The 24,593-nt window shown below is 35.8% G+C and overlaps 1 protein-coding gene and 1 long non-coding RNA gene across 2 annotated transcripts in view; both read right to left on the bottom strand.

Moving 5' to 3' along the window:
* Positions 1–12,765: 12,765 nt before the first annotated feature.
* Positions 12,766–19,364, bottom strand: LOC144370387 (uncharacterized). Its single transcript, XR_013430366.1, has 5 exons — positions 19,223–19,364; positions 18,973–19,045; positions 17,555–17,675; positions 15,999–16,103; positions 12,766–12,948 (listed from the first exon to the last, which is right to left on the bottom strand). It is a non-coding gene; the product is annotated as an uncharacterized LOC144370387 (long non-coding RNA).
* Positions 19,365–21,114: 1,750 nt separating this feature from the next.
* Positions 21,115–24,593, bottom strand: part of LOC144370529 (son of sevenless homolog 2-like) — a 41,202-nt gene continuing 37,723 nt past the window's right edge. The window contains 2 exon segments of the mRNA XM_078031335.1: positions 21,115–21,624; positions 22,818–22,927. Of these exon segments, the coding sequence (XP_077887461.1) occupies positions 21,130–21,624; positions 22,818–22,927 (605 nt within the window). The 3' untranslated portion in view covers positions 21,115–21,129.

Here is a 24,593-nt window from a genome sequence, read left to right as displayed (position 1 = left end):
AACTGAACCTTCCTAGCAGTGCTTCTTCCCTAACTCTCTTCCACTCCCATTCTTCAATGTTTGGGAGGCATTCTGTTGGGTAAAAAAGGCAGTGATCTATAAATTGTTAAAAGTGTTCATCCTCTCTTTCTTTTTTCTTCCAGCTTTACCAATTCTGGTCAAGCCTGCCCAGTTATATAAACCCAAATTCATATTCAAAACCGACAATATTGTTTCGAACTGACTGCTTTTCTTTGAGGTGGTCAATTATCAAGAAGGGCTGTAATCTGCTTTTGGTCCTTCTGCCTCCTCCATTCACACCTGTGCCCTGGCTGTGAGTCTGAGGCATCCTTCAAAGACACAGGACTGATTGTGATGCAAAGGAATGATGACCTGACTCTGTCTCTTCTGTTCCCTGCACAGATAAGTGATTTTGGACCTCTTTGTGTCTCAATAGGGAGAATGTTATCTGGCTATCCTATGGCATAGGAGTGGTGGTTTTAAAGATCAAATCAGATAGGATTAATATAAATAAAAGACCTTTTAAAATCTTAGCATGCTATATAAATATGAGGTGGTTAGTTTATTAGAATTCTACCTTTGATGTGCTTCAGATATCTGGCCAGCTGAGCACTTAAAGTATTTTTATTTGCATTGGTTACTAGATGAGAATTTCTACTCATTGATCTTAGAAAACTTACCCAATAATTATAATAATATCAATACTTACACATGTGTTGCCTCACACTCTCTGTTTTGTAGTTTCAACACCTAAGAGGTTGATTTTTGCCCTAGTTCTTAATTGGTGGTGATGTGCCACAGACTAGATTCTAAGGTGTGCCTTTCCTGAACATTAAAGACGGTAATATTTTCTCTTATAGAGAACTTACTTTTTGATTTTATATCATTTCTAGATATATCATTGCTAGATTTGACGTGTTTTTAAAATCTATTTTCGAAATGAGCAGTTTTACCTCAATGACATTGAGTTTTTTAAAAAATTAGTAGTACTTAACCTAACCTTAGACAAGTACAATTAAAGAGAAGATTATAAACACATTTTTCCTGATTTGCTAAGTTGAATGCAACTTGCAATTAATATATAACTAAAACATTAAAACCATGTCAAAAGAAATGACAAAAGACAAAAATGTTCACCTACAACCTTAGTAGTCTGATATCAACAAGTGAATAGACTGAAAATGAAACAAATTGTTTGGATATCAGCATTTTCCTTCTGAAGAAGAAAGGATGAAAGAGCTGTGTTCAAAGATTCAGCTTCATCCCACAGCTCTTTTCATCTTTCCAGGGCACTTAGGGATTAGTGGGTAGGGTCAGCACCTTGCATAAGATCTTGCAACAAATTCTTGATGAAGCTGAGCAAAAAACATGGTGGTGTTGAACCCAAGTGCCTACATATTTGTCAAACATTATTTTGGATGTTTCCAGGAGGATGTAAACTCATATAGACATACAACTTTTAGACTCAGACAGGATCCTTAATTATTTTAAGTACACTGGCTGGTGAAGTGACTGTAAGGAGAAGTTTGCGGTTCTGCCCTACCAGGAGCCTAAAGGCTGGGCTGAGTTCCCTTCCTACCAAGTACAGGCTGGGAGATGTGGAATGAGCCACTGAACTTTTCTCATCTGAAAAACTGAAAGCACTTTAAAAATACTACTGTGTAATGTTTGGTATTATTTTACTTGCTGTATTTCCTAAGTTAATAGTAATAGCTAAAGCGGGTGTGGTGGCATCTCCCTGTAATCCCAGGGACTTGGGAGCGTGAGGCAGGAGGATCACAAATTTAAGGCCAGCCTCAGCAATTTAGGAAGGTCCTATCTCAAAATTAAAAAATAATAAAAAATGGCTGAGGATATAGTTCAGTAATAGATTGCCCCTGGGTTCAATACCACACACATACAAAATAAGAGCTAACATCTATCCAATTACTCCCATTAGGTGAGTAGTATGTCCTTATTATACAAATGAAGGAACTGGAGCATAGAAAAGTTAACCATTGGCTTAGGTCATGCGGCTAGGATGTAGCAGAGCCAGGCTCTACAACTAAGTCTATCAGAACAAAGAAATGATTAGCTCTTTGACCATGGGGAGTTATGTAACTGCTTTAAATGGTGATATTCTTGTATGTACCATGGGATACCCATCTACCTCCTAGGCCTATCGTGAGAATTCAGGAATGACATTTGGGGCAGAATCTAGCACAGTGACTGGTGTGTGCTCTGAATGTGATAAGAATTTCTATTACAGGCACCTGTATGGATTGCCTCCTCTCAAAATCTATATGTTGAAATAATACCCTCTAATGTGATGGCATTATGAGGTGAGCCTTGGGAAGGTGATTAGATCATGAGGATAGAGCCCTCATGAATGCCCTTGTCAAAATGCACAAGAGCTTTCTTTCTTTGCTCTCTGCCATGTGAGGACAAAACAAGAAGAGAATCATCTGCATATTGGAAGAGAGCCCTCACCAGCTACCAGATCTGCTGGCACCTTGATCTTGGATGTCCCAGCCTCCAAACTGTGAGATACAAATGTCTAGTGCATAAACTACCTAGTCTGGGTATATTTGTTACAGTAGTTCAGGCTAAGACAATAGCTCATGTCCCAAATCACCAGACCCTTTACACAATCCAATTATATGCTAACAGGGGAAGCCACTTTATTTGCTGGAAATCAATGGCTAATCTGCCATATTTATCAAAATCTTAAGAAATTTTATACTTAGCCAGACTCATGGCATACTTTCAGTGACTTGGGATGCTGAGGCAAGAGGATTGCAAGTTATTGCAAGAGGATTGCAATTATCGAGGCCAGACTCGGTAATTTAGTGAGCCCCTCAGCAATTTAGAGGGACTCTCTCTAAAAATAATAAAGAACTAAGGATACAACTCTTTGGTTCAATCCCTAGAACCAGACAAAAAACAAACAAAGAATATATAATGAAAAATCTAAGCTATTCTATAACTTGATTTTTGATAAATCAAAGATTCCTCAACATGCACCACCACAGTTTGCACAGGTGAGGGTGGGGAGATAAGGAAAATGGTGAGATTCTTCAAGGAGCATAAATTGGAGGCAATGGTAGTATACATGGGATTAGCAGGAAGTCTGTCAGAGAGCCTTCCAGGGGTCTGTCTGATACACCAATTTCCTGTAGAAGCAAAAGGACTAAAGATAGAGGATGGTGATGCCATTATTAAAATAAGGATGTGAAGCAAAAGAGTTAAATTTTGGAGAAATCGTGCTCAGAAATGGACATACTACTGGTTGACCAAACTGAAGAAGGTGCCAGACAGGGAGCTGAGGAGAAGAGGCCAGAGCTTGAGAAAGGAGTCTGAGTCAGAGGTCTACACAGGGTGTGTCTATAATAAGCTTGTAGTTAAAATCAAGAAAACTGAAGATCTATGAAGGAGAGTGTGTAGAGGTGAGTGGTCATAGGACAGGGATTGTGAGATATGGCAACAGAGAAAAAAAGATGAATTAAAGATGATGACAACTGAGAAAGGAAAAACAGATGGCTGGGCAGAGGGGAAAACCCAAATCTCCTTAAGTCACCAGGAGGGGCATTCCAGCCCCCAAAAGGAAATAAAGAATGAGAGTCCCCATGTTCAACACTAATATTTCCAGTGAGTGTTGGTTCTGTATTCCTCATACTCTCCACATTCCTTCTCACAAGTGAATTTAGAAACTAAGTTTAATGTATCACCATTAATGTTAAAGATTTACTGCTTTCTGAAAACCAGGGACTTCCATCCTGAACTAGGTTGTATTAATTTGAGACCAGAGCTTCTTATCATTAGTAACAACACATTTGGGAGGAGGTCTTCTCTCATTTTTATAGAATAAGGGACAGGTATTCAGTTGCACAAAGATGGCACTACTGCATATAACCCACTTGGAGACAGACATACCAAATATGAACCTGGCATATGAAAGGCAGGTTGGAAATATCAATGTATGAAATACAAATGAAGCTGTATGACTATCCACATATTTAAGAATTGTTGTTTCTAAGGCCAAAGCAGAAAACATTTCAATATTTCACCTTTATTCATTCTCTTTTTTTTCAATTATTCCTGAAATTCTGGTATTTCCCTGGGCCTTATCATGGATGTTCAATCCATCTGTACATTTGAGGTGATTTATAAGACTTCATCTTTCAATATCTACCCATTACTCCCTCAAACCTAGTTATTATATGACGATTTCACATATCTAATCAGGTTTGCAGTGTGTGGTTGCTCAGGCTGGTTACTGCAAAGAGCACCATTGAGAGGGGATGTCATTCACACAGGAGACATTGTTACTGTTTTGAAGTTAAAGCAAAAAAATTCAAGTTATAACTGTTGACTCCAAAGTTGTATGATTGTGTACATAACAATTTTCTGGCAGAAGGCAATAAAATCTGTAGTTCTCATAAACTTACCACATTACAACATGAAGTTTTAAGGAAAAGGGTCTCTTTATGATGTGTACCAAGGTGCTATGTGGACTGAAGAGCCTTGACTCCATCAGGATGCTCTATGGACACCTATCTGACTTGCAACATCTTAGTCTAGCTCTATGATAGTTCCTGAAACCATCCCTTCCCCTCAATTCCTACTGCTACTGCCTGAGTGCAGACTCCACTTTCCCTGTCTCTTTTCTGGCCATGGTTAATGCTTCCTTCCTGATCTTTTTATGACATATCTAATCCTATCTAGTCCACCCTTCCTACTGTCAGAATGATTTTTCTACAATAATTTGACCAGGTGACTTCTCTGCTTAAAGTATTTAAATACTTTCTTATTGCTTACATTTGACATATAGGTGTTCCATATTCTTCCCCTGCCCTCGTGCCTACCTATGAGTTACTTCCTCCACAATGATATAACCACACAGAAACCAAGTTTGATATGCTTGCACTACTTGTCTATAACATTTCACAGGTTGTCCCATGAGTTTCAATTTATCCTTCAAAAATATCAGCACAAGTCTCCTCCATGAACTCTTCCCTTACCATTCAAGTAAAATTGACCATACTTCCTTTGCACTGCCACTATAACTGATTTATATCTTTATTATTACAATTATCCCAAAATCACAATGATTTTTTTCCTATGTCTCTCTTATTATGGGTGAATGGACAGTTTAAGAATATGAGATACATCTTATTGATTTATTTGTCCCTAATATCCAAGAGAGTGATGTGTATCCCTGATACTTAGCATAGAGCCTGTTGATTGAATTGAATGGAAAAAAAAAAGCATTGAGTTTCAGAGAAGCCATAGAGGGAGGCTTTGATAATGAGATAAGGGAAAAGAACCATATTGTGGATTTTATATAAGTTGTTCTAGACTATACATAGGACCTTAGCTTTGAGTTAAATCTGGAGAAAATGCAACAACAATGAACTACATTTCATTTGCTGTTTGTTCATTTATGTAAGTATTCTGAAAGGTCTCCAGAAACTTCTCTGCTAAGTTCTGCCCTCTGAAGCCTCCAAAAGTCTGCCACACTGGGCTCTTCATGTTTTCACAAGTGGACTACTTCTCTTTTTTGGTACATTCTGCTGTGAACTACCAAACCAGCAATGTCCTAAACATTATTGATGTCAAACAGGATTTTTTTTTTAATGAGAGTAACCTCTTGATTCTTTCCCCCTGTGACTGCTTACTCTCTTCTGTGACAATGGTGGAGTCTAAAAGATAAAATGAAGAAATCTGGGTGAGCTGGACCTAGTGGTACATAATTGTAATTCTAGCTATTAGGGAGGCTGAGACAGGAGGATTGCAAGTTTCCAGCCAGCCTCAGCAACTTAGTGAGATTGTATCTCAAAATAAAAAATAAAAAGCCTGGGGGAAAAACTCAGTGGTAGAGCAACCCTGGGTTTAATCCCCAGTATGTCCCCGACCAACAAAATAAATAAACAAATAAATAAATCTGAGTGAGATATAAAAGTAAACCACAGGCACACTGCTATTAACTTGGAACTCTTTCTTTTTGACAACTGAAGATTATGTTTTCCTGGATCATGTTATGTGCCGCTTACTTAGGACAGTGTCTTGAGTATCCCTCCAGCTTGCAAGAGTTTACCAGTCTGAAGTCTCAGAATGAAACAGTTGGGAGATTGCCTCCTTCCCTACCTTTGTTCCCATACATTACCTAGCTTAACTATAGTCACAATGCTAGTCAGTAGGTACCATTCTCACTTTACAGAAAGGAGAGCATTCAAAGAGTTTAAATAGCCTAAGGTAATACAGCTAGATTAGGTAGTAATCAAGTGAGCTGCTTTCTTTAGAGAAAAATAGACTATTCAAGCTTGGGTACATAAAGGGAAGGTGATCATATCTAGAACTTAAATTGAACTATCTTCCAGAGTTAACTGGGAATTCTGTTCCTACCAGCTATACAACACCTCTCCATTTTGCTCCTGTTCCTTGGAATCCCAGGTTAGCAACCAGACACTTATTTTATAAGGGCAAGAGTAAATAGACTGAATATGTGTATCTAGTACATACCTAAAAATAAAAAGCAAATTCTGAACAATTAAAAAAAATCCTGTAACAAAATTTAGAAATACGATAGCTATTTTACAAGAACATCATTATACTTACATCAATAAATGTCACTGAAATCCAAAAACATTCTCTGGTTAAACATTTATTATTTGTGAGAATGTTCAACTTGTTTGTCCTGTTTGTAAGTTTCTAGATATCAGTCCTATGTTCTATTGCAGGAGATTATTCTTTACACTCATTCTGAATGCTAAGTGTAAAGCTTCTCATTTAAGCTTTGGATAAATCATGCTATTCTTATTTAGATCACTTTAATATGAAACTGTTCTATACATGCAGTACAAACAGATTTTCAGAACACATTATTTTGGGGTGGGGGAGGTTAACTGGTCTTTAACCCAGGGACACTTTACCATTGAGCTATATCCCTAACCCTTTTTTATTTTTTGAGATGGGTTCACTAAGTTGCTGAAGCTGGCTTTGAACTTGCCATCTTCCTGCCTCAGCCTTCTGAGCCAGTGGGATTATAGTGTGCACCACTGCACCCAGTTCAGAACACATTCTTTAAAAGAACAAGATCGAGTATTGAATGGTAGATATACAGTATTGTTGGTACTTTAACTATAACTCTGACAATGATTTATCTAAGCAATAATGATCCAATATATGGGCCTGGAATTTAAGTAGATTAACAAATGAGTTAACCTTCGAAAAATTACTGAAGATTTCAAAGTACTTGGGCTGGGGTTGAAGCTCAGCAGTAGAGCATTCGCCTAGCATGTACGAGGCACTGGGTTTGATCCTCAGAACCACATTAAAAATAAATAAATAAAAATAAAGATTAAAAAAAGAAAGTACTGACCCATCAAGAGTTTAATCAACTGCCAGGGGTAGCTCAATAGAACTAATAACCTGAAAGAAATTTGTTAACTACTCATTTATGTCTTGAGCTGTATCTAGCAATGTTTTCATCCTTGTGAATATTAAAAAAAAAAAAGGTGAATTGATTCTTTATCAAAAGAAGTTAATAGATGTAATAAGAATTTTTAAAATTAAGACCAGCTGTTTAGTATTCACAATGATCTTTTCTATCAGTAGATAATAAAAAGGCTTGAAAGTTTAATATGTAGTAGAGCATATGTGTTACTTAACACTGCAGAGCAATTTAAGTTTTCTCATGTTGTCTGTTGATAGGTAGCTCGAGGAATTAGTTAAGACTTTGCATCCTATTGCATATTTATTACACACACAGTAAAAGACCATTCATCCGAAAGCAACTGCTATGAAGCTCCTTTATAATTAATAGATCTAAACTCTGAAAATATTGTTATATAGACCTTAGAAATATGACCTTCTGCTGTACTTTAATTACATGCTACCTAACTGCTCTCAGGTTTAACAGGGATAAGAACTAGAAGGCAGAATTGGCTAAGGGTTGGGGTCAATAGAATGTTAATATTGAAGCTCCAGCCAGCACACCCCGACTCCCTATTTAAAGAAGGTAATTTCTTTCTTTCTTTTTTTTAAAAATATTTATTCTTAAGTTTTAGGTGGACACAATATCTTTATTTTACATTATGTGGTGCTGAGGATTGAACCCAGTGCCTCGTGCATGCTAGGCAAGCACTCTACCACTGAGCCACAACCCCAGCCCCTAAAGAAGGTAATTTCTTTGGTCCTTGGCTTTGGAATGCTCATGGCACTTGCTTCAAAATTGTAAAAAAAAATTAAGGGTAAACAATGATTTATTTCTACCATATTTTCCTCTTTCTAAAACTGCATACTTGTTCAAATAACTGTATGGTGGAACAGTGTTCTCAATCTTCCTTTATCCCAGTTGCCTCTCCTAACAGAAAGGAATGTTTACATGCATCCTATATTCTGAAAAAGATGCCCATATTTCACACTGCAACAAATAAAATCAATTGGCATTTTCCAAATTCTCCCTGTAATTGTACCCCTACTCTACTTACTGTGTGCTAAGTATCTTCATGGACTACATGTATTAAACTAATTTAACCCCCATGGCATTGCATGATATAGATACTATTATGATCCTCAACTTACACATGAGGAAAATAAGGCACAGAGAGTTTAAGTAAGTTTCTCTAGCTAACACAGCTAGTAAATGTTAGAACTGGGATTCAAATCCAGATAATCTGGTCTTAGGGCCTACCCTCTGCCATGCAGTTTTCAGAATGAATATGAGAAAAAGATTATCATGCAGATAACTCAATATAGCATATTTTAAATCTATTATTTGCAAACTATCATATCTTGCTATTAGTAGTAAATTACTTAAGAGTATCTCACAATTGATGAATACTTCCTAGGTATTTACAGAACTCCATCAACACATGAGAACTTAAGACAGTGTCTTAACTCTAATCCCTGATAGTTAAACTTAACTATTGGAAATAGTTTGAAAATCTTACTGCTTTTCTATCTAAAATAATGAAAAGTAAAAACATTTCATTTTCCATTGCTTACTTTTCAGTAAGCTTTGTTGGCACATTTTCCCCCCTGTATTTGTATTAGGTCTCTATGGTATAAAATCTGGATATTCTACTTTTATAATGTTTGTTATCAAACAAATCAAAAATACTTTCAAATCCCAATGTTTCTTGAGGAGAAAAATCCCAAAAGGCAAATAGCTGACCTAAGATTATAGGATTGTGAGATAACCAAAGACAGGGCTTCAGTCTTTTGATGTAAAAGTGCTACTCTAATGAGAAAGGAACACTGATTTGAAAAACTAATTAAAATTAATTAGAAGTTTCAAGTCCTCAGATGTAAAACCATGTATTATGTAAAAGGTATTTTCAAGGTGAATTTAATTTTTTCAAAGGTTCACTTGAACTAATTTAGCCTCTTAAATGCCTGTATACCTGGGAAGCTGAGGCAGGAGGATCACAAGTTCAAAGCCAGCCTCAGCAACTTAGCAAGGTCCTAAGCAACTTGGTGAGACCCTGTCTATAAATAAAATACAAAACAGGGCTGGGGATGTGGCTCAGTGGTTGAGTGCCCCTGGGTTCAATCCCCAGAACAACAACAACAAAAAAGCATATATCCCTCTTACAGATGATATCAGTAGCAGATAAAATGTTTAATGAATTGTAATTCATGTACCTTTATGAAAGACATTCAAACGTATCAAAATGAAACAAAAATAGAGGCTTGGGTGGTAGCTCAGTTGTAGAGCTAGCATAGCTAGCATAGCTAGCATATGTGAGGCACTGGGTTTGATTCTCAGTACCACTCTAAAAAAATAAATAAAATAAAGGTATTCTGTCCATCTACAACTAAAATAAACACACACACACACACACACACACACACACACACGCACACGCCAAATATAAGTTTATAAGAAAGTGATCCATGTTATCTTCTGAAAGGAGCTCATAATAGGCTTATTAAAAAAAAACAAATTTAGTTCACCTTAAAAATCTAACTGTGATTAATTCAAAATAGATTCTATTTTTACAACTTCCTTCCTATAAACTGTTAAACACAAAGAGAAGTAATGCCATCTACAGGGAACCTTCAGAACAAGTTATACTTCTATGACTCTTTAATATCCAAAATCTAAGTTAATATCATATGTAATGTCACTGAACAAGGAAATTTTCAAGAAAAGGGGTAAAAGAATTGAAAAGGTGTGTGATATAAAAAAAATCCCACTAACATTATGGATTATCAATACTTCTTAAAAGTAACCTAACTTCAAATTCACCTAACATGATTCACAGACACTTGGTTAGAAACTGCAGCAGGTTAAGATGCAAAGCTACACAACCTCAAAGGTCTTTAAAGTTACAGCTAGTAGAAAGACTCAAGTCTTTGGAGAATAAACCTGTGACAGTTTTCTTTTTCCAACTGTTGGATCACCCTTTCCTCTTGAGTAGCATCACCTTTACCTTCTTGGCTAAATTCTCTAAATTTTTAGGCATTTTAATAGTCCATTTCACTTTCTAAAGCTCATTCCTATTTTAAGTCTCCTATTTCATAGACAATTATAAATCAAAGTTTTTCCTCTTTATGCAGCATATGCCTACTCTAACCACAGATGATTTCATTTTTATATACTCTCTGCTGTCTTCCCTGTCTAAAAGAGGTTTCCTTATTGCAATGGTTTCATTTAGGCTAAATTTAAAAACTATCTGGAGTCCTTTAGCAACAATACCACACCTCTAACTTCCTTGGATTGGGATGGGGCTTGAGTATGGATTTTGTGGCTTTCAATTTTACAAGTGATCTCTCATGCAACCTGGTTTGAGAAATAATGCCTTACTGTGGATTGTAGCCCTTTCCCTAATTGGCTCCAACAGCACTCTTAAGTGGTTTATGGGTTCCATTGTGCACAGTGGCAACCCCTCTTGCCCTCCTGGCTTGTTCTTGAGCTGTTTCCCCAGTCACTAGCTGTGCCTTGAGACGGACAGTTAGCTATATGGTAGCTGACCCCCAGGTAGTGGCATCATACCTCATTCGTTTGCTGCAGCTAACCCCCAGCCCCAAATTATGCTGTTGTAGAAGCTTTCTAGCTCCCAGCTCATGGATCAATTCTGGATCAATCCTCAGGCTGACAGAGTCCAACTGCTACACAGTGCCCACATCACCCCTCCAATTCTGTCTCCATGCCCTGGAATAAAACAACTGAGTTAATCTGGATAAATCCAAACAGAGGAGAAATTGTTGGTCTTCCCTTGTTACAATCATCTTGAATCTTGAGTACTGCCTCAGGCATCCTTCCTATGGTTTCTGAGTGCAGATACATTGTTTACTCCCCCATACAATGGAGAATCCAAAGGACTAAACCTCATTCCCAAACACTGTATTCCTCCAAGAGGGAAATTTTCCCAAGGCTTCCATGATAGTTGGTGATAGAGCAAGTTCTTTCAATTGGTAGCCCTCAGTAAGCTCTCTACAGTAAGCTCTCTGCAGTACTCATTGGTACTGACACTAGTGGCTATTTGATCTTGTGGAACTGGCATGTTATGATGCCAATGTTGATATTTCAGAATGGGATGGGGGAAATCCCATTTGATTTTGTTACAAATCACTTTTATTGTCAGTGCCTTAGGTAAATTCCCCAGAAATACAATGAGATGAAAGTATGCAAGTGATTTATTATGCAAGTGATAAGTAAAGGGGTGGTACTAGCAAGGCAGGGAAGGCAAGCAGGGATGATTTCAGCAAATTTGTGTGGAAGCTGACTTCAGTCTGATTCACTCAGAAAGTTTTAGACTATAAATAGCACGTTTTTGAGATAAAGGAACTGGGCTTTCATATAGTAAATCTATGGGTACACTTCATGCCAAAGACTCACAAACACTATAAATTAAAAACCACAGTGAAGAAAGGAGGGCATAAAAATTGGAAGATGAAAAGGGATGTGAGAAATCCAGCTAGACTACTACAGTCAACGTCAAGTTTATCTTCACAATTCCATAATATTTTGGAACAAGCCAGAAAGTTGTCATTTGTCCTAAGACCTCACTAATGATAGATAGTGCTATCTGTAACTATTTTAAATCATTTAACTTTTTAAATGTATATACAACTACATTTTTTTGTAGTTACGCAATAATCTTTTACTGTTTCATGTAAACAAGTTAACTTAATACCAGTGTTCTTAAACCAGATTTTCCTGGAAGACAATCACAAAGAAAAATGCATGAGCTATACCAGTGAATAACCCTGGAACTGGGCTTTCCATTCTCACTCCATTCCCAAATGAAAAATTTTGTAAAGGTACCTTTTGTTTCCCTAATCTCTTATTTTTTCTTCTTTGTAACTAATTATAATATTGTTCACTATTTAGAGTACTTACATATTTATTTGAAAAGAATAAAACTTTGGTAAATGTAAGTATACAAGACAATAGTTTTGTTTTTTAAGTAAAAGGACAATTAAGCATTAAAGATACCATATGAAGCAAAAGACAAAACTATTGCCTAATTATGTAAAAGTGAAATATTTAAAATTCACTTATTCCCAAGGCAAACTAATGTTTACTGGTTTGAATTTAGAAAATTATTCGATAGTGATATACTTCTAAAAATTGCATCAGTTTACCTCTAGTTTCCTGAAAATGTGTCAAATCAACCATGTTGCTTCACTATTTACTTTTGGCAGATTTTAGCCTAATCCTAATACCAGTTTTTATTTGAGTAACTGATCTAAATATTTCTTTTAAGCAGAACTTAATGCTGAGGCTAAGTAAACCTAAGATGGATTTCAGGCCCACTGAAAGGCAGGCAGTCATTTTTCATATTGCAGGCAGACCATGGTGGTTGTCATCCATATATCAGACCTCTAAGGACATGCTGGAAAAATCTGTAAACACAATCTTCCCATGCTGTATTCACATGCTTCATTCACATCTTTAGCTTACCCAGGTTGTTAGAGGTTTGGGTAAGATGACTAAAAGTTTCATGATGGCAATTTCTATAAGAAAAAAAAAAGTTCACCAACTATTTATGGAGTACTTAATACTAAGCAATATGCCCAGCAGTGGCTAAATGAAAGTCAAATGAATAACCAAGTATAATGTTTAGAAAGTTTTAAGCTGACACATGTTAAAGCTGCAAGCAACTAAGGAAAAAAAAAAGATATACTGGACATTATCAAAATTCAAAACCTTTTTGCTATAAAAGACATAATACCAAAACAAGAAAGACAACCTGCAGAATAGGAGAGAGTATTTTGCAAATTGAACATCTGATGTTCAGTATGCAAAATGTTCTCTTAGACTTAATGAAAAGACAAATAACTCAATTTGAAAATGGGTCAATGATATCTTGTCAAGTGAGACAAGATATTCAACATCTTTAATCTTTAGTTATTAGGGAAATGAAAATAAAAAACATAAGATCTGCCGGGGGCAGTGGCACATGCCTGTAATCCCAGCAGCTCAGGAGACAGATAGGAGAACTGCAAGTTCAAAGCCAGCCTCAGCAACAGCGAGGTGGTAAGCAACTCAATGAGACCCTGTCTCTAAATAAAATGCAAAATAGGGTTGTGGATGTGGCTCAGTGACTGAGTGCCCCTGAGTTCAATCCCAAGCACACCCCCCCACAAACAAACAAACACAAGATCCTATTTCACACCTCCTAAGATGGCTGTAGTTAAAACGATGGACAATGGCTTAGGAATACAGTTTGTCAATTCCTTAAAATGTTAAACACAGAGTTCCCATATAACCAAGCAATACCACTCCAGGCATATACCTAAGAGATCTGAAAAGATGCTCACACAAAAAAAAAACTTCTACATAAATGTTCACAGCAACACCACTCATTACAGCTAAAGACTGAAAAAGTAAAATGCCACCAAATGATGAATGGATGGACAAGATGTACACATTCATACAAATAAATATTTTTTAGACATAAGAGTAAAAGCATGCCACAATATGGATAAACCTTGAAAACACTGTCTGTGTTGAGTAAAGAAGCTAGACGTAAGAGACCATATAATGTGAATAATTCATGACATGAGCACAATAGGCAGATAAATAGAAATAGAGGTTAGTGACTGCCAGGGGCTAGAGACTGGGGAGAAATGAGTGACTGCTAATGGTATGGAGTTTCTTTTGAGAAAGATGAAAACTTTGTTCTGTGAATATATTTATACTGAATTGTATACTTCAAAAAGGTGAATTTCATGGTATGGGAATTATTATCAATTAAAAAAAATGAAGCAAGGCGTTGTGGCACACTCCTATAATCCAAGCAGCTTAGGAGGCTGGGGCAACAGAAGGATTGTGAGTTCAATGCCAGCCTCAGCAACAGCGAGGTGCTAAGCAATTCAGTGAGACCCTGTCTCTACATAAAATACAAAATAGGGCTGGGGATGTGGCTCAGTGGTTGAGTGCCCCTGAGTTCAATCCCTGGTACCAAAATATATATATATATATATATATATTTTTAGGAACCCAAAATCTTTATGCCTCAAAAATTTCTACTTGTAAAACTGTATAATGCTTTAGTTAAAACTGAATCCCTTAGCTGACTGTGATGATGCACGCCTGTAATTCCAGTGACTTGGAAGGCTGAGGCAGGAGGATCACAAGTTTGCAGTCAGCCTGAGCAACTTGATGAGACCATATCTCAAAAAAAAAAAAAAAAAAAAAAAAGACTAGTAGCTCAGCAACATCTGTCTGGGTTCAATCCCCAGTACCAAAATCAAAAACTGGATACTTTAAGGCATAAAACATTTTAAAATTTTTGTCACATTTATAAAAGGTGCTGGAGTTACAAAATAGATGAGATACAGTTGTACAAGTTAAAAACTGTAGGTGTCACAGATGCAACTTGCATAAAATGTGATTGTTATATCATGTAAAGGAAGCACCAAACAAGGGGAACAAAAATGAATTCTAGGGCTGGGGTTGCGGCTCAGGGGTAGAGTGCTCACCTTGGATGTGCAAGGCCCTGGGTTCGATCCTCAGCACCACATAAAAATAAATAAATAAAATAAAGGTATTATGTACAACTAAAAAAAATGAATTCTATTTAATTAGGTGCATTTTTCTTTATAAACAGATTGGTCTATTTTTTTTTAAAGAGAGAGTGAGAGAGAGAGAGAATTTTTAAATATTTATTTTTTAGTTCTCGGCGGACACAACATCTTTGTTTGTATGTGGTGCTGAGGATCGAACCCGGGCTGTACATATGCCAGGCAAGCGCATTACCGCTTGAGCCACATCCTCAGCCCCAGATCTGATTACATTTTACTTTGTTAAAAATAATTTGAATGACTGAAGAAAGTTCACAAAAGTATGAACTGGCATTTTAAAATCTGAGTTAAGAGAAACTACAATATAAAGAGCTAAGTCACCTGTCTGGGTTAATGTCCAATGCTATAGTCTGAATTAGTGTCTCCAAAGGGCCCATATATTAAAGGAGGAAGTGAAATCTTTCGAGATGAAACCTTGTGGGGGAGGTCTTCTGGTCATCGGGGATGTGTTTTCCATAGGACTCTGCCCTTTCCTCTTTCTTTCCTTTTCCTTCCCAGCTATGAGGTGATTGGGCTTTCTCTGTCATGACATACTGCCTTGTCATAAGGCAATGGAGCAAAAGGATTACAGACTAGAAATGTGAGCCAAAATAAACTTTTCCTCTTTTTAAGTTGTTACCTCAGGCATTGTTACATTAACTGCTGCTTACTAACACATCCCATTACAAAGCTATATTAAAAAAAAGCCTGCTGGGCTGGAGGTTTAGTTGAGTTGTAGAGTGCTTCCTTCCACATGCAAGACCCTGACTTCAATCCCCAGCACAGCATGAAAGAAAACAAAAAGCCTGCCTTACTTAGAACAAGAACCAAAGGCAAGACAGATAAGTGATCTTAATCCTGAGTCAATGCCTGAGTCCATTGAAGAGTCATAGCTGTTTTACCACATCAAAATCAAGGCCTTGACCACACACAAGCCCAGAAACAGTGACCAGATGATGAAATATCCTCAGAAGATGAAGAACTGGGAATGTACTTACTGATTTTTTCTTTCTGATGTATATAATATGAATATCTTCACTTCGATACTCTTCATCATGTTTTTCCAAGGGAATTTTTTCAAAATCAAAGTCTAGCTGAAGCAGCTATAAATTTAACAGATATACTTTAAACTCAATAATATGAACAGACCTGTGATAAAGAAGGTACAATGGTGGCTATCTTTGTAGGAATACTGATTAGGAAGGGGCACTGTGGAAACCTTCTGAGGTCTTAGAAATGTATATTTTTATGCTGGGTAGTAATTATGTGGCTGAGTGCTTGATATATATGCATTTAACTATGTTTTACCTCAATAAAAATTATTTTAACTATATAAAAAATTAATTAAGAGTCCCAAAAGCTCAGTAACATTCTTCATTTCAGGAAAAACATGAAGGCTGGGGCTGTAGCTCAGTGGCAGAACACTTGCCTAGCATGAGTGAGGAACTGGGTTCAATCCTTAGCACTGATGAAAAAAAAATAAATAAAAATACATCTACATCTATTACTACAAAAAAAATTTAAAAAAATTTATCATATATTATTATCTGAGGCAGTCATATTCTTGTTTTCTCATTAACCAAAGCAGCCCATCAGCAGACAAAAGTTGCAGAGCTATACAGATGTACAAAAAGATTTACTTGTAATGGGATGAATTTTTGCCCATAAAAAGGGCCTGGGTCACCACTGGGGGAAAAAGATTAAAAGATACGTAAGATGTTATGTATTGGGTGCAGTGGGGCATGCCTGTAATCCCAGCGGCTCAGGAGACCAAGACAGGAGGATCTCAAGTTCAAAACCAGCCTTAGCAATGGCGACAGGTTAAGCAGCTCAATGAGACCCTATCTCTAAATAAAATACATAACAGGACTGGGGATGTGGCTCAGTGGTTGAGTGCCCCTGAGTTCAATCCCCTGTACCAAAAATAGCTATGTACTACATTTGCAACTTCCTGTGAATCTTTCTGACTATTAATTAAGTCCCTAAAAACAGGTATGTAGGTCAGAGGTTTCATAAAAATGTAGAGAAAAACAGAGAAGTACAAATTTATCACCTCCTCATTTCTATCATGAATTCTCTTTTTTAAAATATTTATTTTTAAGTTTTAGGTGCACACAATATCTTTATTTTACATTTATATGGTGCGGAGGATCGAACTCAGTGCCTCATGCATGCTAGGCGAGCACTCTACCACTGAGCCACAACCCCAGCCCCTCTATCATGAATTCTCTAAAAGCACTATATGTATCACTGATATGTTCCCCACAGCCAACAATTAAGAAATATTAAGAACTTTCTCAGAAAAGACAGTGTCACCATTATTATTTTACATGGTTCTGTAGATACAATATCAACTAATTAGATAAAAAATAAAGGATGAGAATAGAAAATGGGGATGGGCTTTGTGGAATAGTGGATTTTAAAGAGTCCCCTACTGGCTGGGTTCATACAAACAGATTGTCCAAATCTCCAAAATTGCCATAAAATACTAGATTAGTCATATATAGCCTCCCTGAAGGGTACTCACTACAAAGATAGATCTTATAGTCCTTACCTCAACATATTTTTTTCTCAATTTCTGGATTTTTCCCCTTTGTATGTTGTTCATAGCAACATATGATACAAGTTTTAGATCCACTGAGATCTTTCAGTGTTTTCAGCAATGGTTCCAAAGACTATAAAAGAAAAACGTATTTCATGACTTCAAAAATTTTCTATTAAGAGAAGGTTAGGGGAGTAAAAGGATTAATTCCCCTATTATTAATTTTTGAATCAATACAACAAAGTACATGTAGTTAACATTTTCTAATAATGATTGGTAAACTCCTCTTAATAATTAATTATTGGCCTGGGTGGTGGCTCAGTGGTAGAGCACTTGCTTAGCATGAATGAGGCACTGGGTTCAATTCTCAGCACCGCATCAAAATAAATGAATAAAATAAAGTCCATCAACATGTAAAAAAATTTTTTAAAAATTAATTATTATACTACAGTTTTCAGAAAAAGAATTCAAGTGACTGTGTTTTGAAGTTCCCATGGAAATAAACGAATAGTGTTGATTTCACTCTTAAAAGTAATTTCACTTACTCTAATTTAATGTAGGATTTAAACAATCAACAATTTTTCCTACAAAAGTAAATCTGAACTTAACTTGAACATGGATTGGCTCAATGCTCATTATTTTAAATATAAATGATACCCACAATGCTATCATAAACCAATATTTAAAGAAAAATATTGCAGTGGCACATGCCTGTAATCCCAGCAGTTTGGGAGATTGAGACAAAAGGATCCTGGGTTCAAAGCCAGGCTCAGCAATAGCAAGGCGCTAAGCAACTCAATGAGACCCTGTCTCTAAATAAAATACAAAATAGGGCTGGGAATATGGCTTAGTTGGTCATGTGCCCCTGAGTTCAATCCCTAGTTCCAAAAAAAGAAAAGAAAAAAGAAAAATATTTGATCTAGTAAATCTTGCCACAAAACCATGAATATTTTTAAAAATGCAACTTAATTCTCCTGGTGAAACATTTCATTGGGAACAACTAAGGGCAGAGGTGGGAGGCTAAGGGGTGATTTTAGGGCTGGAGATGTAGCTCAGTAGTAGAGCACTCACATGTGTAAGGCCCTGGATTTGATCTACAGCCCCCCTAATGTCTGCCATCCCCAAAAAAGTTTTTTTTTTAAAAAAAGGTTATCATAGCTTTTCATAACAGATCCAAGTGGTAAAATCCTTTAAAACTTTTGAAGAAGCCTCTAATAAAATGCATATAACACTCTTCTAAACATGATTTGCAGGTATATATGAATGTATATACATAGTCTCTTGTGACTTTTGTTTTATTTTTGCTACAACCATCTATCAACCATAGACAAATATCCTGAATTCAGAGATGTTAAAATGTGAAGAAATGTAGTTTCAGAATACAAAAAACAGTTAATCGATTAGAGAGATTTCACTCACTGAACATTTACCTCCTCGTAGTATATGCAGTCAGCCATCAGTATGTAGTCTGGTGGAGAAGGAAAGTCTTCTATTTCTTCCCCCCTTCAAAATGGCAAACAAGTATTTTAAACTGTTAATAATTTAAAATACCCTTGCTTTATAAGCAAGAGCCAATAAGTTCATTTCGTATTATCATGGCTTTAACGAGATACAATTTAAAACAAACTATGAATTGTTATTTTAAAACAAGCTGAAAGGCCATACAAACCATTTCAGTACCTTGGCTTTAACAGAACCAGTGACAAGATGTTTGTTCATATTAATATTCATCTTCAGCAAGTCTTGCAATTCCTCAAGATCGGTGACCACAACATCTGCCCTATAAAATAACGTTGATTGAGGGGTAAGCACAGGGTGGGTAACTGGCAATATGAGTTTCAAAGCAAAGCGATGTCCCCTCGCACGTGCGCAAGTCAACAAAGCCCAGAAGGCTGCAGCACCTTGGGTGTAACCCAGCACTAACCGCCCTCTTCCATTCCTTCTCCTGTAAAATGCGCCTGGCTTGAGGAACAGCTAGTTTAAGTCACTTTCCCAGATAAAACTAATATAATCCGCTCTGTGAAAAAACAAAGCAAACACTGGAGCATTTTTACGTGGTTAGAGATTGACTCATACTGTAGTTACCTTAAATCCAGGCAGCTTACCAAAGGTGTCTATTATCTTTCTCAGGAAGTTTCCAAGTGTGCTCCTACTTTTTCTGTATGAATGCATAAAAAGGATTGCTGGAAACTTGCAGCTTGCATTTACCAGTTAAAATTTTTTTTAATCCTTCTAAAATTTACATCATATAAATTATTTGGGATTATGTAGTTTTAAGTTGCATGAAATAACTCAATGTGTGTATACATATATCTACAGTACTCTAATATCCCCTTGTTCTTTACAATGAAAACACATTTTTTAAAAAGTCTTTTAAAAATTAAGACTGAGGTGATTTAATTAATCTTGTTAAGAACTCTGATACAAAGCACAGTAAAAGGCCACAGACCAGTAAATAAAGAACGTGGCTTTTGGCTACTTTACAACCACTGCTACAGCCTATCACATAACATACTTTTCATCACTTTGAGCGAAGGTATCCAAATGGCAAATAAAAGTTTTACTCGCTTCTGATTAAAAAGTTTAATAAAGCATTAAGTATTTGCTGGTTTAAATATTACCAATCTAAAAAAATATTTTTAAAAAATTTCAGTTAACACAAGATTTATAGAGAAAGTCACTAGGTTTTGAAGGCAAGGCAGTTGGTTCCTATGCCATAAGAACTTTTCCTCTGAACATATGAATTAGTAAAGTAGCAGATTGTATTATAGACCTCAAGTCATTTAAATTTATATAGGTTATTAACATTATCTTTAAATATACAATATAAACAAAACTGTACATACATGGCATATTAACTTTGTGTTCCAAAGCAATAGGCAACTTTTTTGCAAAAACAAAAGGCACATCTGAATGAGATACATGCCCTTTGTTTCCCCTATAATTGGGTTATGTATTCTTTGTTTACATTTTGACAAAATAATATACACAGTGCATTCTATTATTTTTATTACACATTTCATTTTTGTCTTCAGCAGCAAATACTGGCATTTAAGACATGGCATTAAAGAATTTAAGAACAGTGGGTGTTATTCACAATTCTCCTAGATGTAAAAACTACAAGTAAAAACCTTCCAGAAGATGGTCAAAGAGATTTAAAAATCAGTAACACCATACACCTCTATATTTGTGTAAATTCATTACCTTAAAAAAAGGCCTCTATTACTCAAATTTGAAAAATTCCACAAAAACACTATCCCCTTTCAATGCAAACAAAGTCACTTTAAACCATATTTTAGCAGAGTCTACAGTGCAAATATAAATTCATTATACTGGCCTTTTGACAGCACTGAGGATCCAAGACAAGGCAATGCAACTGATCACCTGAGGATATTGGTAAAGGACTTTTGTATTTTATCTTTCCAATTCTTAAAAGCTTATTTGATCAGTAGCATTTCTGAAGAGCATTATTTGTAAAAACAAAAAACAAAAACCAAAAAAACTAAAATACTATGCCTTTTTGAATAAATTTTAAAAAAAAGCTTTACAAATACTATTCCAGTGTCAATGACTACATATGGCTAAGGTTATTGAGGAGTTTCTGCATTTTCTACCATAGACAGTCTATACAATGGGGGATGTGAAAACTCTCACTTGTAAGTCTTTGGTGGAAGTTTTGGTAGGTGAGGGCTTGAATTCTGCCTTGGTGAAACAGGGGGAGCTTGAGGATGAGCAAGACTGTTGTGATAGCATCGACATGGTACCCTTGGAGAGGATGTGCTAGGAGGAGTGCTTGGTGAATTTGGACATGTTCTAATGTCTCTGAGCCAGTCTGGATCTCTGTGAAGATGTCCCAGTGGAGGTGGCTGAAGATTAAACAGACAGTTTATAAAGTGTTCTGGAGGTCGAAGGCGAACTGGTGGAGGGGTATCAGGAAGAGGATCTGTTGGTGGAGGTGGAGGTGGACTATGCAGAAGTCCATTAAATGCACTGGTAGGAACAGGAACTCTGGGTTTTATCTTTGGGGGAGGAGGCTGTCTTGGTGGAATAGCAGGAGGGTCGTCATCAGATTTCACAGTTCCCTTTAAAACAAAAAGTTATATAACTATACTTCTTTTCTCCTGAAAAACATACAAGGCAATTTTAAAAGTCTGAAAAATTTTTCACACAGAAGAATTTTTTAACTCAACACACAAATTAAATCCAGAAGCTCAAAGTAAATTGATCTGGTTTAATTATCAGATTTATAAGTACATCACTTCTAGTTTAATCAAGGGCTCTGTTTAATACTTCTACATATGAGATGTTTTAATTGAAGTCTTAGAACATAAAGCTTCAATTTATCTTGCTTTGTGTTACTATTTCATAAATTTAAGAAATTCATGAATTTTAATTATAAAAATAGGTAAGCAAAAATAATATAGAGTTTTGTAGATGTGAAAGGACATGATGTTAAGGAGACTTAATGTCCTTCTCCTGATTAAGCATTTACTTCTACTTTTCCCAGTGACACTCAGAACAGTGGATTTCAAAGGGCCATCCAAGGACCAGCAACATCAGTACCAGTAGGGAACTTGTTAGAAAAGCAAATTGTTTTAAAAATTATTTGTTCTTTTTAGTTATATATGAAAGGAGATTATATTTTGAGATATCATACATACATGGAGTATAACTTCTGATTCTTCTGGTTATACATGATGTGGAGTCATGTATTCATTTATGAGCATAGGAAAGTTATGTCTGATTCATTCTACTGTCTTTCCTATTCCCATTCCTCATCCCTTCCCTTCATTCCCCTTTGTCTGAGCCAGTGAATTTCTATTCTCCCCTCCCCACTGCTTATTGTGAGTTAGCAACTGCACATTGGAGAGAACACTGGGCCTTTGGTTAGAAAAGCAAATTTTTGAGCCCTCACTCCAGATCTACTGAATCAAAAACTCCAGGAGTAAGGGTTAACATATCAGGTTTTAACAAGCTTTCCAAAAATTAAATTTGAAAAGCTGATGGAAAGTTGGAAGAATCCTTCACATACTAGTACCAGAAAAAAAGTGTATTTCTGAGTCTGTGAATCAGCACCACCCCCCCACTTTTTTAAAGGAAAGTTTTTTTTATAAGAATTAAACAACTACTAAAAGCATTTTTCAAATACAACAATATAAATGTGGAAAATGATAAAGAAAAGCCAAAATACAACAAATTCGTAAAAATAAAGTCCTATCTTGAAAATCCATAAATTTTTAAATAAATTAAGGCAAATCCAGGTCCTGTTGACTACCTTTGAATTTGAAGCATCTTGGTCAAACTTTCTTCGAGGAGGAAGTGGAGGAGGAATCAGTAGCTCTTCACTTGGTTTACTTAAACTACCACACGAACTGAAGACAGACTCTAGGGAGGCAAAGATTAGTTTAACCACAATTTACAGTGCAATTAATCCAACGAAACTTCATTGCAACTGTGATCACTTCTGCCATGGCATTTATCAGACTGTAATGCCTGTTATATATTATCTATCTTCTCTTCTAAAATGTAAGCTCTCTTAGGACAGCTCATTTATTTTGTATCCCTAGTACCTAACACAGTTCCTGGTACACAGTATATATGATAGCTAAGTGAAGGCACATTATTTAGTTATGATTAATAATGAGACTCCGCCTCCAAAAGTCTTTTTAAAATCTAAAACAAAACCAAACAAAAACATGAATGTATATATGTAGTTACTTTTAGAGAAAAAATTATCCTAAGCAGAAAACATTTACTCTGAAGCAGCTACAATCAGGTTCATGACTACACAGGTAATAAAATCTCCATATAGGAGACCATAAAGTAGGGTTATATATCATATAACTCTCTTTGCAAATCTCTTAATAATAAGGTATATGTTATAGAGTCACACTGAAGAAAATTTACAAAATAATAAAGTATTAGAGGAAAATTACTCCTGAACAGGTCAACTAGGTACAGAATAAGAACTATTTTCATTTTGATCAATTTCTTTTGTCTTATTTATATGGTTTTAAAGAACTCTAAAATTATGGTCCAACTCCCCATTTAATTTTTCTCCACATTCACAGTTATTATAGAGACATTCATCATGTCTTATTTGTCATTATACTTAGATTGAGTTTGCAGGAATAAGTTGGGAAAGAAGTTGATGAATTTAGTTTTAAACATGCTAAGTGACTGCTTATGGGACATCAAAGTATAGTTTTTGTTTCCTGCTACCACAAAATAATTTTACTTTTGTCATTGACAATATGCATGACACTGTAATTGTATCATTTTTGGTTTATTAAATATTAAGCACACATTAAAAATGTTTTAATAAATGTGATACATTAAAGAAGTCAAACATATTCCTTCTCAATATATTTTTCTGTTTTGTTTCATATCCAAATAACAATCTACAAAGTCATAAATAAAACTATCAACTCTTACAATCTAGAAGTATACATAGATTTTGTAGTTTGACAAAAGTTTTCTTTTAGATTTTATAAAACAAACTTGAAATATTCACAGTGTTCATTATCAAATGACTTTATCACATGGTCTTATTGTTTCCCAACCCTTCTGCAGTAACAGACCTTCCAGTGCACTTTGTAAAGATACTAAGTTTAAGAGTCAGATGGGTGCTGGGCCCAGTGGCGCATTCCTATAATTCAAATAACTCAGGAGGCTGAGGTGGGAGGAATGCAAATTCAAGACAACCTCAGAAACTTAGCAAGACTCTAAGGACTTTGTGAGACCCTGTCTCAAAATAAAAAATACTAAAAAGACTGGGGATGTGGCTCAGTGGTTAACTTACCCTGGGTTCAATCCCTGGTACCACCCTCCTCAAAAAGCCAAAAGGGTGAAAAGCCTAGATTTTTAATAAAATAGCAAAGAAGGTTGCTATTTTAAAAATGCTACTACAGTGTAAATGCTTATATTATCATTTAAATGATATATAACAAAATTCAAAATTTAAGAAATAAAATCAAATTCATATTAGTCTTTGTAAAAAAAATTCCCGAGACTGTTAGAATAACAGAACAAATAATAGCCTAAATTTCCT

The sequence above is a fragment of the Ictidomys tridecemlineatus genome, chromosome 14 (assembly GCF_052094955.1).
Source record: "Ictidomys tridecemlineatus isolate mIctTri1 chromosome 14, mIctTri1.hap1, whole genome shotgun sequence".
Lineage (NCBI taxonomy): Eukaryota > Metazoa > Chordata > Mammalia > Rodentia > Sciuridae > Ictidomys > Ictidomys tridecemlineatus.
This window is presented reverse-complemented; position numbering and strand designations above follow the sequence as displayed.